Below are 20,220 nucleotides of genomic sequence, written 5' to 3'. Positions count from 1 at the left end.
TTGAGAAAAAAAAAAAAACTCTTTTAGTCCCTCAATTTTAAAATGAAGCAAATTAGTTTTCCACATTCTAAAAATGAAGCAAGTTAGCATCACAATGAAAATCTGATATAGATTTTAGGGGCAATGGAACATCACTTTAGTTTCTTTCAAATTGAGCTACTACCGATATATACGCAGCATTGAATCAACATTAAAGGGTAAATTTAAAAAATTATAACATTTTTTTTATTTTATCTTTTTTATAGTGCAAGTGAAGGGTTTGAATCCCAAATTTCTCACTCACACTTATTCTCCCTAAACCATCTAACCTATCCATACCCTAAAATTTATAACAGAAAAAACAAACCCTTCTCTCTAAAAAAATTAGTTTTAGTTAAAAAATTTTGTAATCTGGAGGTAAGATTGGAACATCACTTAATTCTTAATTTCTTATTTTGTAATTCAATTTTAACTTTTAAAACAATACCGATTTCTAATATAGTTTACTGATTCTTGTTCTTCCCTTCAACCCCAATCTTTCCCATTTTTTCTTCATCTTCACTCTTGAATTAATTCCCATTCTTTATCTTCGATTCTAAAACCCTTCTTTCTTTATGTGCCATTTACGTAATTTTTAATTCCTTATTTTGTAACTTAAATTTTTTAAAGAGAAGAACTTGTTTCTAATGTCGTAACTTTTAAATTTTTTCCATTTTTTATCTTGACTCAATGTCATGTGTACATCAAGTGTAGCTTATTTGTTAGAAACTAAAGTGATATTTTAGTGTTCTGGAATTAATTTGCTTTATTTTTAAAATGCGAGGGCTTAGTGCACTTCATTTTTAAGAACGAGGGACAAGAAAAATAGTTTTTCAAAATGTAAGGGACAAAACACGTCATTTTCCCAATAATAAATACCAAGGGCCTAAATGAAACCATGTCTTACATTTATTTGTAGAAATATTCCAAATATTCCATATTTGTCTAATAGTTTCGGACATATACGGGCTTTTTGCACCACGGGTTCAAACTTAAACTAGCAGTCCAGTAGGTCCAGTGGGTCCTCCGGGATTAGATCTTCTCTTAACCTCCAATTTTCAAAAAAGATTATTATTCTTCAAGTAATGAAATACTCAACATAACAATTTCAGTTTCCATTTGGAATCTCGTTGACCCAGTGCTGAAGGCAACCAATCTAGCACCAATTTAACGTTTTTCTTTCTCAGCAAAACCAAGTTAATATTTAAGCCTATTGATTAACTATTTCTATTTGAAGATTTAAGTTTACATGACACTGCACAATGTTAAAAAAAAAAAAAGAGGAAAATTTCGATTGCATACCTAGGCATTCTAATTTATACGTACCCACAGGCACGCGTGGACACGAATAAGAGGAATCCGGAAAATTCAACAGAATATACATCAATTGATCCAGAAGGAAATTCATAGATTTAACGTGCCAGGCAGGCAGCCTGGACAGCCCCCTTCTGTAATCTGTAACCATCAAACCTAGCATGACCTCTACCAAATCCTGGCCCTTCAATGTATCTCTATCGTTTTGTGCTAAATTTGCGACTCTTCTTGTTCTTTTTTTTCGCTTCATGCATAGCACATACCACCGGCTGCACAACCATGCATTACAGGTAAGCCAAGGCTTACTTTCCAGGAGAAAATTAACAGCCTCTATTGCTTCGACGACAACAATAAATACTTTTGCACAAAAAATATACACACACACACATAAAGTCCTCCAGCTAACTAGAAATATAGCATTATGCATATCTATAATTGTATAGAACTTTCACTGCACGTATTCCTCACTGAAGCTATACCTTAACCAGTCTTAATTGATGTCATTTAAACGTTGGTGAAGCACTTTTCGGTAATCACCAAATTGGATGTTCGCGGGCGGATGCACTCTGAAAACATATGAAATTGGCTTTGCCACTGCCATCGCCTTCTTTGTAGATATTTCATCAAACAGTTCCCCAAAGCTTTGCTCATCATAAGGAAATGACTCCTCAAGAAAGAAGAAGGCATCCCTGGCCAACTTTTCAACCTGAAGTAAACATTCTTAAACAATCAACAGTAGAACTCATACTTGGGATACAAACCAAACAGGAGAAACTGAAAATGAGCTGAATCATCAATTAAACAAAGAAGGCTGTGAAAATTCTCTACAGAACTAAAATAAACAGCGACCATGGCAAAGGCTTCTTTACTATTTTTCTTCTTTCAAGTCCAAAGGAAAAAATGGGGAGAAACCAAGGAAAAGCCAGACTGATATGACATGAAACGAAAGTTTTGGTTCGCTCCATCTTGCCTGAATTTTACTGACATGTTTGTTTTTTGAAGGTAAGGACAAGAAATAGAGCAGTAAAGTGCGTGACTAAATTGATATGCCAACCTTTTTCACCTTTGTCTCCGGTCGTTGGTGAGAGCATGAGCAAAGTACTAGCATATTAGTGATTAAGCTTTCTTATTGAGACCCATCCATCTCCAGTAACAAATTTTCATTCTTCTCCATCCATTTCATAAGATCATCAATTCTTTCAACAGAACACTCTCGCATCTTAGTTTTGATAAGATAAATTATGCAGGTGCTCTAAATCTATTCATCAGCGTCTGAGCTTCTAAACATGTACACTGCAGCACTTGGCGAAGAGTTTCGTCCGATTTACTTTACTAGTATAGAGGAACAAACTTTAAAGATATAATGCTGTCCTCACAATATCATCACAAATGCAGCTGAACACCCCCCCCCCCCCCAAAAAAAAAACCCTGCACCTTTTCCCTCCCAACCCTAAGCAATATAAAAGTAAATTTGCTTGTTTGACCTAGAACAATTGAACAAGAAAATAAAAGGAACATAACATAATATCCATCCCAGAATCAAGCATCATAGTCATACACCCCCATCACAGAACATTACCATTTCTTATCAACAAAATAAAATTATTTAGAATAAAAAGAAAATAAAATTTCATCCAATTTATATCATGGCATGAGAATCATTCGTAATTCAATTATGTACAATCAAATTCACTCCAACCTACTTCTAGGGGCATAACACCAAAACATAGTTTATGATGATTGTCAGGATGGAAGAGATTCAGATTTCAAAGGGAGAGGCAACTAACATAACAAAGAGATCACTGACATTATCTAATTCACTAGTTGTCTTCTCGAGATTTTGACAATTAATGGAGTTCGAGGTCATCCTAATCTATCCACTGAATAAAACAAGTAATGGTTTTGAAACACCATCATTCCCCGTGTCTCATTTCAAAGTAACTAAGCAGCAAGCTAAACAGATAAATCTGCAAATGCTTCTACCATTACCTGCAACTGAGAAAACCGAATGTTGTTCATTGTAATGATTACTCGCACTTCATACAGCGCATCTGCCAAGAACCGGATGGATAAATACTCAAAGAAAGTCTTTATTTGACCTTTCTGTACCTCCAAATATTCGCTATCAAACTGAGGAAACCACAGTATGCATTTAACTTTATTCCATGGGACCACATTCTCCCCTGCTCTGCAGATGATTGTCTCATAGGGGTGGGACAGACCCCACAGAATTTTGACACCCTTCAGCAATGGGTCAATTGTGGATTCATGCGGGGAAGGTGTTGTCAAAATTATAGAGGACGGGCAACAGTGACGTGCAAGATTAGAAGAAAAGCGAAAATCAGTATCATCCAACACCAGGACGCATTCTTGTGGAGATGCGGGCAATAATTGCAAAAGTGTACGTGCATCGGCATTTTCATCTTCTGGCAAGCAGGAGCTTACCCCATTGCCTGGTGATGAAGAAATTGAATCATGAGAAAAGAAGCAAAATTCTCCATTACGGCACCCCTGCATGTAGACAAAAGAACCACATTCATAATCCCAAGGAGCTAATAACTGATAGGATATCAACTATCTTTGCAGCTATAAAAATCTTCTTGGACATAAATTACACTTGATGAAAGTACAAAATGCATACATGTGAAGCAATTATCTGTGTTAAAACCAGAATGATACAGCAGGGATGAAAATACATTAGTCAGGAAAAAGAATTCTCCTATGACAGAGATGCTTACGAGCCAGCATATTTTAATGTACAATGGTAGAAGTACCAAAAACTTAAGATTTGAGAATATGACGATCCATATGTTGGGATTATCAGCATGTCAATACAAATTTTAGAAGACAATCTTAATGCTTCAAATTCATCTTACACTACTTGGACCAAAAAAAAAAAAACCATTGCAATTGGTTTTAGATTGATAGTGCAGGTTTTTCTGAGACTAGGTAACCTAGTTTCAGCAAGTCATTTAACATTTTATTCAGCATGAAGGCTAGAAAATGGGCAGCAGTAAGTAAATGGCTTTCCTCCACAAATTTGCCAGCTTTGTTTCTAAATCACCATTTGGGTTTGCAGTTGCTGGTCAGTGAAATAATGATTAAATGCAAGGGAATTCAGAAACCAATTAACATCATAGATTTCCAAGAATCATGTACTATGCTATCCTTTTATGCCTGTAAATATGCACACTTGAGTGTAAAACTAACTAGTAAACAGCAACTGATAAAATACTACAAACAGAAAACATCTCATGCTACCAGCATGAAAACCACCAATATAACCTTTCAGGTGTGCCCATGGATTTTAGTGCTTCACACACAATAAGGAAGAGAATCATTCCACCCTCATCCACTAATTGCATGAGACATAAGATAACTAATTTTGAGACCGGTACAATTACCCAAAGAGCGTATTTTCACTTGGATAGAAATATGAAAAATACCAAGATATTCTGAACTACAGAAAAAGTATCAGCAAACACAAGTCCATGAACTGATGTTAAAGTTATTTCAACAGTGATTACCTGTAAAGAGAAGAAGAATTTACAAAGAGGTCTTTTTGCTTGCAGAGAATGAGAGTACAAACATTGACTGCCCTTGTTGCAGAGCCCATTAATGAAAAATTTACATACAGAAGCCTCCATAACGGTATGACAATCATGACTGTCAGCAGTTTCTTTATGATCACCAGATATATCTCCTCTGTGCTTAACTCTCATCTATTTCACATGGAAAGAAAAACGAAACATTTACTTGATGTTAAGTGATCCTTGAGATGACAAGCCAAATTTTACCTCTTTAACAACTGCTGCCAACTTTTCAGCAACTTCAGACATTCGAAAGTGACTGAATGAGACAAAGGGTACAGCAGCACATTTTTGGATTCCATTGTGAAGCTCTAACTCATCATCATCAACACCTAGTGCATCAGCACCCCTATTTTGCTCAGAGGGAAGATAACATGTGTGCCAATATTCGCGAGGTTCATAATATGATGGTACACCATTCGATGTTACCAAACATTTGGGTCGGAAGCGGTGCAACGAACTTACAATCTCATCATCTGCAAAAAGATTTCTCATTTTTCATTGGGTAAATAGTCTTCCATGAAGCACTGTCTTTTACATAACTGAAAGGAATTTTTTTCTTGCAGAACAATGATCATACATGAGTCAGCAACTTGATTGATGGCTGATTGCACAAGATAGTGATTTGAGCACCACTCTTCCTCAATCTTAGGCAGCATGCCATGTTCATCTTCTGTTCCATCAAATTTAAGAAGCTGTTTCAACCTTTCAAGACGACAATTGTCCTGCACATGAAGACCACATGCAAAAGATGCAAAATTTATGAATCTTAAGTTATAAGGTCAGGCAGACAGTATTAAAAGTATTTAAAAAAAAAAGAAGATAAAAATAGCACTTAGAATGAAAAGCAAACAATACCTTGAAAACAAGTTGCCAAAACTGAAATGCACCCAAATTTGCCATACAAAGGACCTCCTTTCTTCCTGTTAATCCAGTGCTCCTGCTGTCTTCTGAATAATAGTTACTAGAGTAATCCACATGCTGAGATATCATACATAATAGTCAGTGAAGTGTTCTTACAGGAACAAGTAACCAAGAAGTTTCTGAAACTCAAACAGTACCAAATATTCTTGGCCAAAGGGTCGAAGAATAGGCAGAGGCTGCATATCCATTAGTATGCCTACCAGGATGCCTTCACGTAGCATACCTAGGTCTCCAAACTTAAGAATAAGGACAGAAGCATCAAATGACAGGTTGAAACTAGAGACCAGTCGTCCATAAAATGTAGGCTCAGGCCGGCCCCTAGACAGTGTTCTTCCTAATGCATGGATGCGTACAAGCAAATCCATAGCATCATCAACAACTTGAGGGTACGGAGGATCCAGAGCCTTTTGCAACAAGACTAAAATGAGAAAACACAGGATAAGTTCCTTCCCTTTGTACATCAAAGATATATGTCATGGCTTTCCTTGTAGTCAAAGAAAGTAGACTGGATACATACAGAAAGTTAAACTGTGACTTCAGCATGAATTAAGTTTGGGTTTTCATTCCAATTCAAACCATGTCTATATCCACAACCTTGAACTAACTCATTAGAGATAAAAGACTTCTGATGGTCATAAAATAGCAAAATAAGTTGTTGGCAGTAAGCAAGCTATAATACATTTTTTTTACAAGATAACAGGAGACACATTCTCAAAGGTAGACCCACCAACTGTCATAATACATAGTCTCCTCAAATTAAATAAGAGTGGTCTAAGTCAGGCTCAGATGAGAAAAATTATCAGAGGTAGGCTCGCAATCAACTCTAACATTATTTCAACACTGGTTCCTACGGCCATGCGAGGTCAGATATTTATTTAGTTAAGGCCAAGCTTGGCCATCAGTTACCCCATGAAGCTAAAGCTAATTCCATTCCATTATATTGAGTCAGATGAATCACATTTTAACTTTTAAAGCGAAATTATTAGAGAATAATAATTGAATTTCCTTTTCAAGTTGAAGCATCGAAAATCCAGCCAGAATCACAGTTACCCAAATAAGAAATAAGAGTGAGAATTAGGAGACTACCTCTGGGATCATTTATAGCTTTAGATTCAGCACAGCAGAGTTGAAGTACTTGCTGCCTTAACGACAACCTCAGTATTGCTGAAGGCTCATATTCTTCCAGTTGATTGAAGAAGGATCCTGTAACTAAGCGATAGACATTTCCGTCACAAGTCCGACCTGTTCTTCCCTTGCGCTGGTTGGCCTGTGGAATAAGATTTTAGAAGCTATACAATGAAACCAAAAGATAGTTAAAACAAAGTTCAAGCGGTCCACATAATACCTGAGACTGGGAAACCCACACAAGTTCTGCAGAATCTATTTTACGATTGTTGTCCCAGAAAACTCGTAAAGAACGGCATGAATCAATTACATAGCCCACATGGGGAATTGTGACTGATGATTCAGCAATATTCGTGGCCAATATTACCTGCAAAATATGTAATAAGGAGAATATCGAAAGCAAAAGGAAGGCCATACGTTGCCACAATCATTTATGGTTGCAGCTATTGAAGCTTCACCAGACTGTATTATGAAAGCAAAATTCCATAGATGGGAAAGAATTATGTCGGCGGTATTACCATCAGTTTTTCTCATGTATGGTGGTTAAAATGAACATTTTCCAATCTAATAGTCCCTGTACGAGACAAGTTGCAAAACCAAGAATAAGATAAGTTACCTTCCTGTGGGACTTCCATATCTTCATGGCCTTCAGAGCTTGTTCAGTATCAACACTGCGATGCAGAATGTGAACCTTGAATGTTTTACTAAAAGGCTTCAGAAAAAACCATTGTTGCTCGAGTGAATAGTATGTAGGGAGGAAGATCAAAATGCTCTTTTCAATATCAGGTTCATTTTTATGAATGTGCAACACCAAATCATGTATAAGCTTGTGCACTTCAGCTTTAATACCAGCATCAGCCATCAATGGGCTTGGTCCAGAACAATATTTCAAAGGCAAGTTCTCTGATCTTATTCCAAGGAATTCAGTCACCTGTTGAGCTGGAAGTTAAGATGACAGCTATCGAATTTTCTAAATCAAGAAAGAACAATAACATCAAACTCAAGCAGAAAGCAAACATACACTAGATGAAAAACCTAAAGAAAGGTCCCACTTAATACTTTCCATGCAAGTTGACTGGAAAAAATGAAAACTGAGTTCACAGTTGACAAGAAAAGGAAAAAATGTTCTAAAGATTAGCGCCTGGTGTTTTCTGCTAGGATATTCAATTCGGAAAACTTTACATGTGAATCTTTAAATCTATCATCAATGTTTATTTGCCATACAGGTCATGTCCATTAAAATCAACATATCTAGTGGTCAAGAATATTCAAATATTACTTGCTTTTGAAGCAATAAGAACACAAACAATAAGTGTTCCAAAACAACCAGACTGCATAGAAGTTTTAGCAGAACCCAAATCATGGCACATTAAAAAAAGTCAAAACAATATATGGCACCTGTTCAAGATACAGAACTTTCCGCTGGAATATGGTGTCTTTGCTGGTAGTAGGAATTGCCAACACTTCTACCCTTTCACCCCTGCCAAGATCCCTGAAGTACTCCCGATATTTAGCAATATCAGCAGTAGCAGACATCAACACAAGCCTGCAAAAGCAAAGCATCAATTACACCATCAAGCATATCAGCACTAATATCAATCATAACAAGCTTGCAAAAACAAAGCATCAATTACACCATCAAGTAATGGCTCATCAACACGAGTTTTTCATGTATTCAACACCTCCACTCAAGTTTTAACTCGATAGGTTTTCCAATTTTAACTCAGGTATCTACCTCAGGCCAGTATTTTTAAGCAAAAACTGCTTCACACAAACAAGAACAAGATCCGACTCGACTGATCTTTCATGCACTTCATCAAGAATTATAACTTTGTACTTCAATGCATGCGATCCCTTCTCTCGCATTTCATCCAACAAAACTCCAGCAGTTTTGAAGATAATTTTTGACCTGTGACAGAATTTAGAGATGATAACTCAGCACTGAGCATTAAGAAATAATGCAGGTAATGAAGTATACCAAAAAAGGAAGAAAAACCAAGAAGTAACCGCAAATATAAGATGATCATAGTTTCTTTATATGGTGAACCATTCAAGGTCCATGTCCCCAGCTGAAATCAAGTCAAACTGAACAGGGACTGAAATTCGACTAACGTCATTAATCACAACTTTTGCTGCCATACTTTCACTTATGGTCTGTTTGGCTAGATGTAAAATATTTTCTTTAGGATGGAGTGTTCTTCTGCCAACAAATGACAGGAGTTTCAACTTCGTCAATGGATGTGTTCTTTTTGAAAACAACTACAGTTCCTCATTTAAGGAAGTTTCCTACATTGAAATGGGGAAAATTATTTCTTGCATAAAATATTTTCACCAGTTCTAAGGCAACCAAACACCACAAATTGTGGAAAACATTTTCTGGAAAATTTTTCAGTCTAAACAAACGCACCCTAAATGTTATAACACCACAATTGGATTCCTGCAAAACATACTTAAGTTGAAAGAAAGTCCCACACATTTAAACAGATAACTATTAACACCATATACAACTTGAAAGCCATAAACACGAGCTCGAAGCATTTACAGAAGAATTAGATCTCTCTGGAAGAGCTCATTTTTTTGCTAGGCGTATGGATTATAAACCTGTTTCGATCAAACTCAAGCAATTAAAACAGCCATTGACACAATCAAACTTATTTTTAAGTAGCTTATGTGATCTTGCTAGCAACCACCCAAGTTGTCCAACATACTATATAATGACTTCAGTTGACTTCCACTATCCTGCACGTAGGCTCTCTATTTCATCATGCCGCTACACTAACAGTACATGAAACAACTATGAAAGATCGAGGATTTTTTGCACTCAGGTGCATGAGTGCTAAAACAAAGTTGTACCCCCATAACAGGAACAAATGGCAAGTTACTTTACCAACTCTTTTCTGGGTCATGCATGCATATTTGTTTCTGACTTTGCATCCTGAATAAAGCAAGGGCCTGATATCAATAATTTTCCACTGAAAAGAACATGCAGGCTCGGTAGTTGTCTTCATTGTACGCATGCCATGGTCATTTCTTCTACTCAATGTTATTAAGGAGGTGTTTTTCTTTTTCTTTTTTCTATAAAGTAACGCTTCATTGTGAGACTTTCCAGTAAAGTAGGATAGCAAAGCATTTGTTGTCTTATCATATAGTTTTTTTTTCCCACTTTAAGTTTGTTCTCTTTCTTCTAGAAATTCAGTTAAAAGGGATGTTAATTGGCTCGAAGGACTTCTAGCAGCGAACTTGTAAAGGAGAATCCTGTATAAAGCAGGAGGTACCAGCCAAGGGTAGGCATAAGAAAAAGATTATCAGCAAAGGACAGGCAATATACAGCCTGAACAACAGCATATTAAGATCTATGGATATATTGACTACAAACTATTTAGAAGGCTTAGAAGGCTTAAGCAACTACAAAAAAAAAAAAACCGGTGAGGTTAAATGCCGTACCTTGCTGAGAAAACCTTTGAATGACCTATATGATATCCAATCTCTCCACCAACTTCGCATTTCCGAGCCTTTGCAACCATGCTGGCAACTGCAACAACGGCAAATCTTCTTGGTTGTGTACAGAGAATGGGCTCAATGTTTTCTTCCAGTAAGAACTGGGGAACTTGTGAACTCTTCCCTTTTTACCAAAAGCAATGTATAAAACAAATATCAGATACATTTATGAGAGGTGAAAAACCACATGCATTGACATAAACATCAGCATTATGCTCTTTGATTTTCCTACATTACTATTTGTAGGCTCAAAATATATCAAAGACAAAGCCAAAAAAAATGAAATAAATGCAGACAATTTTTTAATCCATGTAGGAGACGATCATAACAGTAATATGATGATGCATCAAAAAGCAACTTGCAGAACTTACGTAAAAAATGTCATGGGATCACTCGTGCGAAAACATAAGCAACATGTTTTCAGAACCTTTAAATGAACTATAGACCAACATCATAAAAAAGGAGATAAATAAGATAATAATAATCGAGTGTACTTCTAAATAAGTGCCAGAATTATTCCATAAAAGCTGTTCTTCTGACCTATATTCATTTAAATCAGAACTTTGAAGCAAGATTTTCTTCTGATTTAATATATACCACAATTTGGTTACCAAAGCAAAATGAAGTATCTGAAGTAGATGTAAATCATGGTTTCTTAAACAATTTTCTTCATCCTGCATAAAATGCGAAGTCATAGAATTGGAAAACATTACAACCTGCATCTTTGAGATTGAGCACCAACATGGAAAAATATAGCTGCCTGCCACCAGAGGACTGTTGGACCAAGTCAACACTACCACGCATTGTATGTCTTTGAGGTAAATATATCATGTTACGTTGTGTTTTTCTACCACAAATTCCTTGATTTTTAATTTTTAATTTTTTTGCCACCGATGATCGTGCGCTCTTCTGTACCCATTCCACCTACATAGGCTTATGTTGGAAAAAAGCTAACAACGCATTAACCTTCTTTAATGTTGACCGAATTCATGAATCCAGCAGAAACTCAGCACTGTGCTGCGACAGTAGAGGTATATTAAGTTTAAATTTCTTCTTTAATGCCAAGACTAACACGCGCAGGCCCGCATGCAAGCAGTTTTAAAAAAATAAAACATAAAGATTATGTACAAAATATGAATGTAACTCAATTGCTTCTTTAGTGTGCCTCCCGTTCAGTTTCCGGAAGCTTCAAATATATGAAATTTAACGCCTCGAACATCCCGAAACGGTAAAGCCAGCCGACGGAAGAACGAGAACAAAAATAAAAACCGAACAAAGGAGAGGGAAGAATTAGAAAACAAAAGAGAGAGAGAGAGAGGTCGATAAAATCTCTACCGCAACCAGGTTCGCCGACGATCAGAGTGACGCGGTTTTCCTGAATTTTCTCGATAATTTTGTCCCTCATTGCCGATATCGAAAGAGAAGCAAAATTCGACGAAGATGACGACGACGATGCAAATGGCGACGAGTATGAAGAGCAAGATGATGAAGTGGGGGAGGATGCCATGCCTTCGCACTCGCACGCAATGACCAAACCCTCCGTCGCGCCGGGCCTTTTCTTAGCTATGAAGTAGTATAGGACTACTTTCTACGACTGACAGCATACCAAGTGACCAGGCAGAGATCCCAGTCTTGAGAGAGAACACCGGATGACGTGTAAAAGGCCCCCCCCCCCCCGGGGGCATGGGGGCCCCGCTCTACGGCACCATTTCCTCAAGACTCAAGAGTCAAAAAGAAAAAGAAGGTGACTCGAAACTTCACGCGCTAAGGTCCATTACCACTTCGGAAACTCGCGTAGATAGCCCTCCGATTAGAGTGATTTGTACTTGACTATTTGCGACTTGCCTTATCCAACGGTGCTATTTTATACAGAGGGAACGCGCGGACGCTTGACACAGTTTCTTGGTTTACAGTGATCCCCGGGACCAGGACGTGGGCCCGGTTATGTACTCCCTCTCTTTTCTCTGCTTATAATCTGAGTGTGGGCTGTTGGGCTGCGGGAAGTGTGGGTAGCTTGCCACTAGATTTTCTGTGTCCTTGGTATCTTTATTTTTTTTTTCATCAAGACCATTCTTACCGTATTACAGACCTGTAATCCAACTTAGCTCGCAAGCCCAATGAGTTGAATATTTTTTTTTTATATATATAACATTTCTATAACCTAATCTATTCTAATTTACAATAAGTCTAAAAAAAGCTTGTGTAAAAGAAACTAATATATATAAGAATCTGAATAAACCAAAGAAGTGCTCTGGTACCTCTTTTGAATTTTTTTACTATGGGTGGGGTTCGAACTCCCAATCTGATTTAATTCCCTTTTAGTGGCCACTAAACCAAATCTCAGTGATTAAATAGAGTCAAATACTTGCTATTGAGCCTTTTTTGTATATTATACAAATAGTTTGAGTTCGATCTAGCATTAAAATGTAGCTGAAATTTGATTTGTTAACTCGTATAGATATTTGAGTTCATACTTAATTTTGACTTGTTAAACTAAACAAGTAGAATTCAAACTTCAACTTGAACTTTTAATTTTAAAATAATCTAATTATATTTTTTAAAAATAATACATGGCTTGTAATAAAATTAATTATGCTATTTTATTTTAGAAAAATAAATAATACCAATTTTGTGTATAATTAACTTTTTCAAGGAAAATACAAGATGTACACACCAGTCCATAATAATATATAAGGTATTCAAAGTCATATTTAATTATTCTTTACAATTACATATGTGTTCACGAATCTTTTTGAAATATTCTTATAAACATATTAAAATTAGTTGTTAGAGATTTTTATGATATTAAAGTTCGCTCTTTGGAGTATTTTGCTTTCAAATTTTTATAATTATTTGTTATTGATCTTGTTCGATAATGAATTTATAATTGGAAACAACAATTTGGATCTTACGTTAAGCAAAATATATAGAATGATATATTTTTTTATGCTATATATGATTTAATCCCTAATAATAAATAGCGATTTTAGTGTTTTTCTTTAACATGTAGCTTGATATTAAATTAATTAAATAATGTAGTAGAAGAGGGACAATGATGGAATCATAATTATTTTTCTTTCCTAATATCACTTTTTAATTATTGATTGGATCTAAATATTACAAGATAATTAATTTTAAGGGAGATTAATGTAATTTTTGAAATTTGAAAGGAGGCTGGTGAAATACTAGCTTGAAACCTTAGGCAGGTATCTGAAATTATCTCATATATATTTATTTGGTGTAAGCTCATGGGCTGGCTGCGTAGCATAATGAGTTTTTACTTTTTTTTTTTTTTATAGATAAAATGCTTGTGCAAAATGGAGGTATAGATGAAGAACCTGTTTGGAGTCTTTAAAATAAAATGTTTTTTTTTGACACGTGCAACGAAACTACACCGTACGTCTCCTTATTGTACCGGGCTTCCTTTTGACTCTTGCCTCTCTCGCAGAACCCCCAAACCCTAATCCCTAGTTTTCTCATCAGTCGCGAATCTCGTTGTCCTCTGCGCCACCTTCCATCCTCTGCAAGTATGTTGCTCTGATCTAAGAATTGGTGTTACGAGCTTTTTAGCTTCTTCAATAGTATTAGTTATTCCGGTTTATTGGGTTCTTATAACCAAAAGATCTTTTTCCCTTTTATTTTTTGGCGCTATCGCATTTTCTTTTGTCTCTGGTTGTCCTGTTGTTTGTACCTGTGCCTTGCTATCTTGTACGAATACCTAGTATTGCTTTAACTTCCGTAATGCCTGAGATCACTTAATTCGCTTTGGTATGGTCAAACACCTCAGATATTTATAATTTCATTCATAAATTGACTAGAGAAATTTATAATTTTCTTTTTACGTTTTTAATTTGTTAAATGCATGTGACCGAGGGCTTTAACTGATTGTTTGATCTGTTTAATTGCTGTAATTTGCCTCTGCGTTTTTTGCCCTTTTTTCTTTTGGACCCGCAGTTAATTTCATTAATCACCATTGCCCGATAAAAAGCAAGACCTGCTTCAGGTTTACAAATGTTTTTTTGCTTCTTAGCATTTGTTTGGTTCTCTATTGGGATTGAAATGAAATTCCATGCTGTTGACATTAAGTAGCATTTCTATGGCATATAATTTCATTTATAATTCAGTTTCAATGCTGATAGTCAACCAAACATATACTTGATGTAGTTGATTTCAAAGTTGGTTGCTTTTTTTTTTTGAGTTTTTAAGTTTTGGATGTGTTAGGAAGAATGAGTCGCTCAAGTAGAACTCTTTACGTTGGTAACCTTCCTGGTGACATTCGCGAGCGTGAAGTGGAAGATTTGTTTTACAAGGTATTTTATTTGTTCTTGTGCTGCTTCTTAAAGTTCTTATACTCTCATTTATTAGAGTTAAAGCTGGTTGCTGTGTCTAAGGAGGTACTAGTGAAGAGAATGTTACTATGAGGTGAACTTCACCATTGCTTTATCATATATGCCTCATTGGGGGAAAAAAACTGGGTGCAGGTGTCCGGCCTTCATTTGTAAGAGAGTAACATAAAGCCTTTTTTTTTGTGGAAAGAAGTCACTTTTCCTTCGCTAGGCCAGTGTTGTTGAATTGTCTTATCCTGTTAAATGGAGCTTTTAAATGCGGTTGCAAGTGGACATTCATGAAACTTAAGGTCACAATGATGTTAAGCAAGATCATAATGGTTCGTGGCAAATCAATAAGAGTAGAAGTTGAGAACTACAGAGATAAGAGGTGAACCTAGATTTCTAAGCATCAGAATCTGACTTGGAGAATTCTTATTAAGGAGCTGATTTATTATTATGGAAGCCAAAACGAACATACGTGTCTTAAAATACATGCCATATAGTTGAAGAGATTTTAGTCCCGTCCCAAAGAGGAAAAGACCTCTTCTTTCTTTTTTTTAATTTTAGTTAATCTTAATTGAGCTACCTGTCATAATTGGTCTCATTTGTTTGGTTTCAACTGCAGTATGGACGAATAGCGCATATTGATTTGAAAGTTCCGCCTAGGCCTCCAGGTTATGCTTTTGTGGAGGTGAGTTTATAGCTGCTTGGCATGCACTGTATTCAATACTCTGCAAGTTTTTGTTAATAATCATCTTTTAATACAGTTCGAGGAGGCCCGTGATGCAGAGGATGCTATCCGTGGTCGTGATGGTTATGATTTTGATGGACATCGTTTGCGGGTTTGTTTTGCATTTTGCATCTGCAATTTGTATTATGCAAAATATGTTCCTATACCAGATGTGATGTTTAAAATACACTTATTCTGATTAATACAGGTGGAACTGGCGCATGGGGGGCGTGGTCATTCATCATCAACTGATCGTTATAGTAACCACAGCAGTGGCCGAGGGCCCCGTGGTGGAGTTTCCAGGCGATCTGACTACAGAGGCATGTCTTTGATGGATAATTCTCTATATAACATCTATATATTTTGGTGTTATTGCTAATTGCCTTACTCTTCTTTTTCACATCAGTGCTAGTCACTGGATTGCCGCCTTCTGCTTCCTGGCAGGATCTTAAGGTGAGCAGTGGAATCCTTTAGTTTTATCCTTTTGGATACCTAGAATATTCATAGTATTGCAAACAAGTCTTTATCCTAAGTCTCTTTGTAGACATTTAAGTTTCTTACAGACTAGAATCATCAAATGTAGTATTTAGAATCCACCATGTTTCTCATTCCGAAATTTTTGCTCATGCTTCTATTTCTAGGATCACATGCGTCGAGCTGGGGATGTCTGTTTCTCCCAAGTTTTCCGGGAAGGGAGTGGTAAGCATACAAGGGACTAATCCTCAGAGTTTTCTTTTTCTGGTGATATGGGCATAAGTTTTCCACTTTTACCCAAGCTTTTGGGCTGTAACATCATTTCATGTTCATATAATTGAAGAGGCCCTCGAAAGGGTGTGAAGGGGATTATCTGGTTGAGTAGTTTTGGCTGTTATTATGGTGGATATATATGTGGTCTTTCGTTTTAACTGTATGAAACTTGCAGGCACTACAGGAATTGTGGATTATACAAATTATGATGATATGAAATATTCTGTGAGTTATTTTTACATAAAATGCTTAAAGCTGTAGATTGCCTTTGTTTGTTGCCTTCCATTCTATGTGAAGCTACTGGAGAATGCCTGATCTCTGTGTAATGCACACGTTTCTAATATATGCAGATCAGGAAGCTTGATGAGTCTGAATTCCGGAATTCCTTTTCTCGTGCAACAATACGTGTAGGATGCAAAGATTGTTTTAACCTTTCATACTATTGTCACGTAGCTGTATATACATCCTGGCTATTTCATCCTCATGCAGGTGAAGGAATATGATTCTAGCCGCTCTAGGAGCCGCAGCCGCAGCCGTTCTTACTCGAGAGGAAAGAGTGGTAGCCGCAGCCCGAGTAACAGTCGGAGTAGGAGCATGAGGTTGGATACTTGCTGTTTTTTGGTCAGCATGTAGTTTTTGTAGCATCATGTAGTTTCCTTATATGTGTGTGAACTTGTTCAATCCCCATGCAGCAAGTCTCCTAAAGCTAAATCTTCTGGCCGTTCAAGATCCCGCTCGAGGTCTGCATCTTCACGGTCTCCCTCTAAGTCTAGAGCAAAATCTCTTTCAAGGTAAGGATCATTTGGTGGTTTTTCTTACTTTGAATGTATGCTCAAGGTTATAGTGTATTGTGAATAAGGACTACTTCTTTCATCTCATATTAACTGATATTAGTTTTCCTTGTGATTCAATATTATGATAAAATGCTAGCAAAGAAAGAACCAAAAGAGTGCTGTGGACATCATCTAGTTTTGGTGAATTTGTTGCATGAAAGATGAATTTTAATCAGCCTTTCAGAAATATATCTTCTGTTCTGCCTTTATAACAGGCTATATATTCATGCACATGCATGGTATTATAATGGAGAAATGTCTGGCTTGGACCGACTACGACCTTATTAAAAAAGCGTTGGTTCTGGTATTTGTGCAATTGACAATTTTTCTGACTTGCTGAATTATACTTCTGGTGTTCTTATTTTGTTGATGCTTGATACCTATTATCTTCTTGTTCTTTTTGGTTTCCATAATTTAATTGCTTGGGTGTTGCCTTGTTAATGGTTGGCATTCTTCAAGAGGCTCCCTTGAATATATGGGTTGGGTTCTCTCCTTTAGCATTCGTCTGTTTGTGATTTGACAGTTGTGCTGGATTTTGCCTTTATGCATTTCATTGGCATGATTTATCATAACAAATGATTCTTCAAGGCCGACATTCTTTTTCATTATGTGACCTGGTTCTGGACATCAAATGGTGAGCCACTTTGAGTTGGAGAATTAAAGTCTTCTACCGAGCTATTTATTCCTCATAAACAGTTGGGTATGTTATACTGGTATCTTACACTGGCATAATATACTCGTAGAAGGTGGTATAGTCATTGAGGTGTTTTCTTTTACAGGCTAGTTTCTTTATTTTGTGGAATTTCTGAACTTAATTGCTATGGACATGGCCAAAAGATTCTTATTCTGTTTGCACTCTGACTCAGTAGTCCATTAATTTTAAATTGCCTAGTCAAGACTGATATATCTGTGTCAATCTGCAACGTCTGATTATTGATTCGAGGAATATCTTCTTTGCTACCGCCATTTTTTATGTAAGAGTTAAGGCACCCGCCCTTTGGGTTCTTTCATTCCGGCAAGCCTGCTTTTCCTTGGTGATCATTCAACAGTTTACTGCCATGATGCTCGTCCCTTTCTTCACCCTCTTTTTCTGTTTCTGTCACCTACACTTATGTTTTCATAGGAGTTTAGTCTTTTTTTTTTTTTAAAGGACGCCTTGTAGGAGTGTCTTCAATTGTTTACTTTATTTTTCAGACATGGAATCACCTTCTCTGTTTTTCTAGATATGGATATATGCAGCGATCTGGGGATTGCATAATATGATCTTGATGGGATATGGTTCAGTTGCCTACAACTCTTTTGGTTGTGGAGGTATGATGTCTTTTAGATGGCAGCTTTGGAATCCTTCATGGTGACTGTTCTAATAAGCATCGTAAATGTCCATCGGTGCTAGATATGGGAACAAGAAGATCATGGATTTTGATGGTGAAGCGGGACTATGAACTAATTGGCATATGAATTTTGGGACCGCCATCTATGTGTGGTAGAAACGTTTTAACTGTCTCCAAAGCTTCCGTGCTAATTAAAGCATACTCTCTGACTTCCATAGTATGATTCTGGTTATTCGTGTTTTTAAGGAGCTTTGTTGGCTTTTTGAAGGTTCTTATCCTAACTTAATTGGGCCATTTATTTAGGTTGAATATGATGCTTTTCCCTTGTGTACTGCTAAATGTTTGTGAATATCCTCTTTTCTATTTTGATTGTGGTAAACTCTGACGTGGAATGGCATACAAGGCTCTTGGATCAGAGTTGTTAAGAGGAACATGTGGATATTAAATTGGGTTGTTTCTGGAACTTTTGCAGATCTCCATCAAGATCCAGATCCCCCTCACCATCTGTGAGTAGATCTTCTGTGCAAATAACTTTTGAAACTTGGATTCATGTTTTCGTTGTTGAGCCTTTTATTTACCTTTATGGTCCTGTAGAATGTGGATTTCCTTGTAATTTGAATATTTGTGTTGTGTTGCTGTTTCATTTTGTTGGATGACTTTAGCGCCAGAAACGTGCTAACAAAAGCCCAAAAAGGGGCAGCCCAAGTAAGAGTGAAAGCAGGAGTAGGAGCCGTACTCGTAGTAGGAGCAAAAGTCCATCAAGGTAGTTCTTGTTTGGAACCACACTGTTTAAAGAATTGATAATCTGTGGCCTTTTTCTTTCTTCTTGATGTTTCTGACTGTTTGAAGTGTTCAACAGGTGAGCTATGGTATTCGCTGGTTTCTGCTGCGCCCTAGATCTGCAGATAAGGTGCTCTCTGCTGGATTAGATGCGTATTAGGATCTGCAGTTGGTTGTCAATCGTGGTTAACAGAGTTATTGATGTATGAGGAACCATTTTATTTTGTGTTTTCTTGTATGGGCATGTTGCGGGACATTTGATCGCGAGAATGGTGGAATGTTGAATTTGGCATTTTGTCCAGATGTAATCATGAATTAATATTTCGTGGAGGGCCTGCAGATGGCTTGGTCCTCGATTAACTATAACATTTCCTTGTGGCGCTACAGATTCTCCGAGTGGTTCCTTTAATTGCTGTCTATATTGGGCCAGATAATTCTGATTACACGAGATTATTATTCTTTAGCAGTAGCACCAACCTAGAATAACCAATCTTCTAGTTTGGTTAGTCAATTTGACTCCCTCCATAGCCTATGCACGCAGCCAGCCACCGTTACTGGTACTCCTCGTACGTGCAGGTCATTTGTTGATTTGCAGCAAAGCAATGGGTCGTTCCTTTTAATAGGCTAGATGTAGGATGTCAAAATATGTTAGTGTTGGTATAGTATTTTTTTTTTTTCCTGTCACTGGGTGCCTGCTGGGAAGTATTCAAGGTAATCAGTAGTCACGTTGATTTGCCTATAGGATGGGCAAATTTTGTTTGAACTTTTTATTTGATCAGAATATCATCTGCACAGTGAAAGGTCTTCTTGTCAACAGCGCAGAATGTGCATGTGCCACAGCGACAAGGAATGCCCAAAGCAACCTAGGAATTGGCGTCCTCCTCAAAATGTGTGGCGGATGTTAGTTTGAGCATCGACAATTCCCTTCTTCAATGGAGAGGAAACGTCCTGCGTTAACGCAGATTGGGCCGCACCATCCAGATAAGGAAAGCCGCCCGCTTC

General features: G+C 36.9%; 2 protein-coding genes across 10 annotated transcripts; one reads left to right on the top strand and one right to left on the bottom strand.

The window, feature by feature from the left end:
• Window positions 1-1,385: 1,385 nt before the first annotated feature.
• Window positions 1,386-12,086, bottom strand: LOC113718041 (DExH-box ATP-dependent RNA helicase DExH8-like). The gene is made up of 15 exons (XM_072065405.1): window positions 11,805-12,086; window positions 10,416-10,593; window positions 8,707-8,880; window positions 8,370-8,517; window positions 7,588-7,902; window positions 7,192-7,338; window positions 6,933-7,113; window positions 5,984-6,264; window positions 5,781-5,903; window positions 5,503-5,647; window positions 5,130-5,398; window positions 4,860-5,054; window positions 3,322-3,843; window positions 1,812-2,038; window positions 1,386-1,601 (listed from the first exon to the last, which is right to left on the bottom strand). The coding sequence occupies exons 1-14, from the start codon at window positions 11,974-11,976 to the stop codon at window positions 1,823-1,825; spliced, it is 3,066 nt and encodes a 1,021-aa protein (XP_071921506.1). The 5' UTR covers window positions 11,977-12,086; the 3' UTR covers window positions 1,386-1,601; window positions 1,812-1,822.
• A 1,728-nt stretch (window positions 12,087-13,814) lies between these two features.
• On the top strand, window positions 13,815-19,604 carry LOC113718022 (serine/arginine-rich splicing factor SR30). Of its 9 annotated transcripts, none has more exons than XR_011821258.1 (15): window positions 13,820-13,996; window positions 14,691-14,779; window positions 15,423-15,488; window positions 15,565-15,639; window positions 15,736-15,847; window positions 15,934-15,980; window positions 16,169-16,226; window positions 16,450-16,499; window positions 16,625-16,681; window positions 16,764-16,873; window positions 16,967-17,065; window positions 18,331-18,418; window positions 18,501-18,655; window positions 18,911-18,944; window positions 19,101-19,191. XR_011821258.1 is itself a non-coding variant. In XM_027242944.2 (14 exons), the coding sequence occupies exons 2-14, from the start codon at window positions 14,696-14,698 to the stop codon at window positions 19,299-19,301; spliced, it is 897 nt and encodes a 298-aa protein (XP_027098745.1). In that variant the 5' UTR covers window positions 13,815-13,996; window position 14,695; the 3' UTR covers window positions 19,302-19,604. The 9 variants fall into 9 exon arrangements, 2 of the variants coding, with proteins under 2 accessions (XP_027098745.1, XP_027098728.1); XR_011821257.1 differs by having other exon boundaries at window positions 18,842-18,944; XR_011821255.1 differs by having other exon boundaries at window positions 18,501-18,706.
• The last annotated feature ends 616 nt before the right edge of the window (window positions 19,605-20,220 follow it).

This window comes from Coffea arabica, chromosome 1e (assembly GCF_036785885.1).
Source record: "Coffea arabica cultivar ET-39 chromosome 1e, Coffea Arabica ET-39 HiFi, whole genome shotgun sequence".
Lineage (NCBI taxonomy): Eukaryota > Viridiplantae > Streptophyta > Magnoliopsida > Gentianales > Rubiaceae > Coffea > Coffea arabica.
The sequence above is the reverse complement of the archived record's forward strand: the minus strand, read 5'-3'. Positions and strand labels throughout refer to the sequence as shown.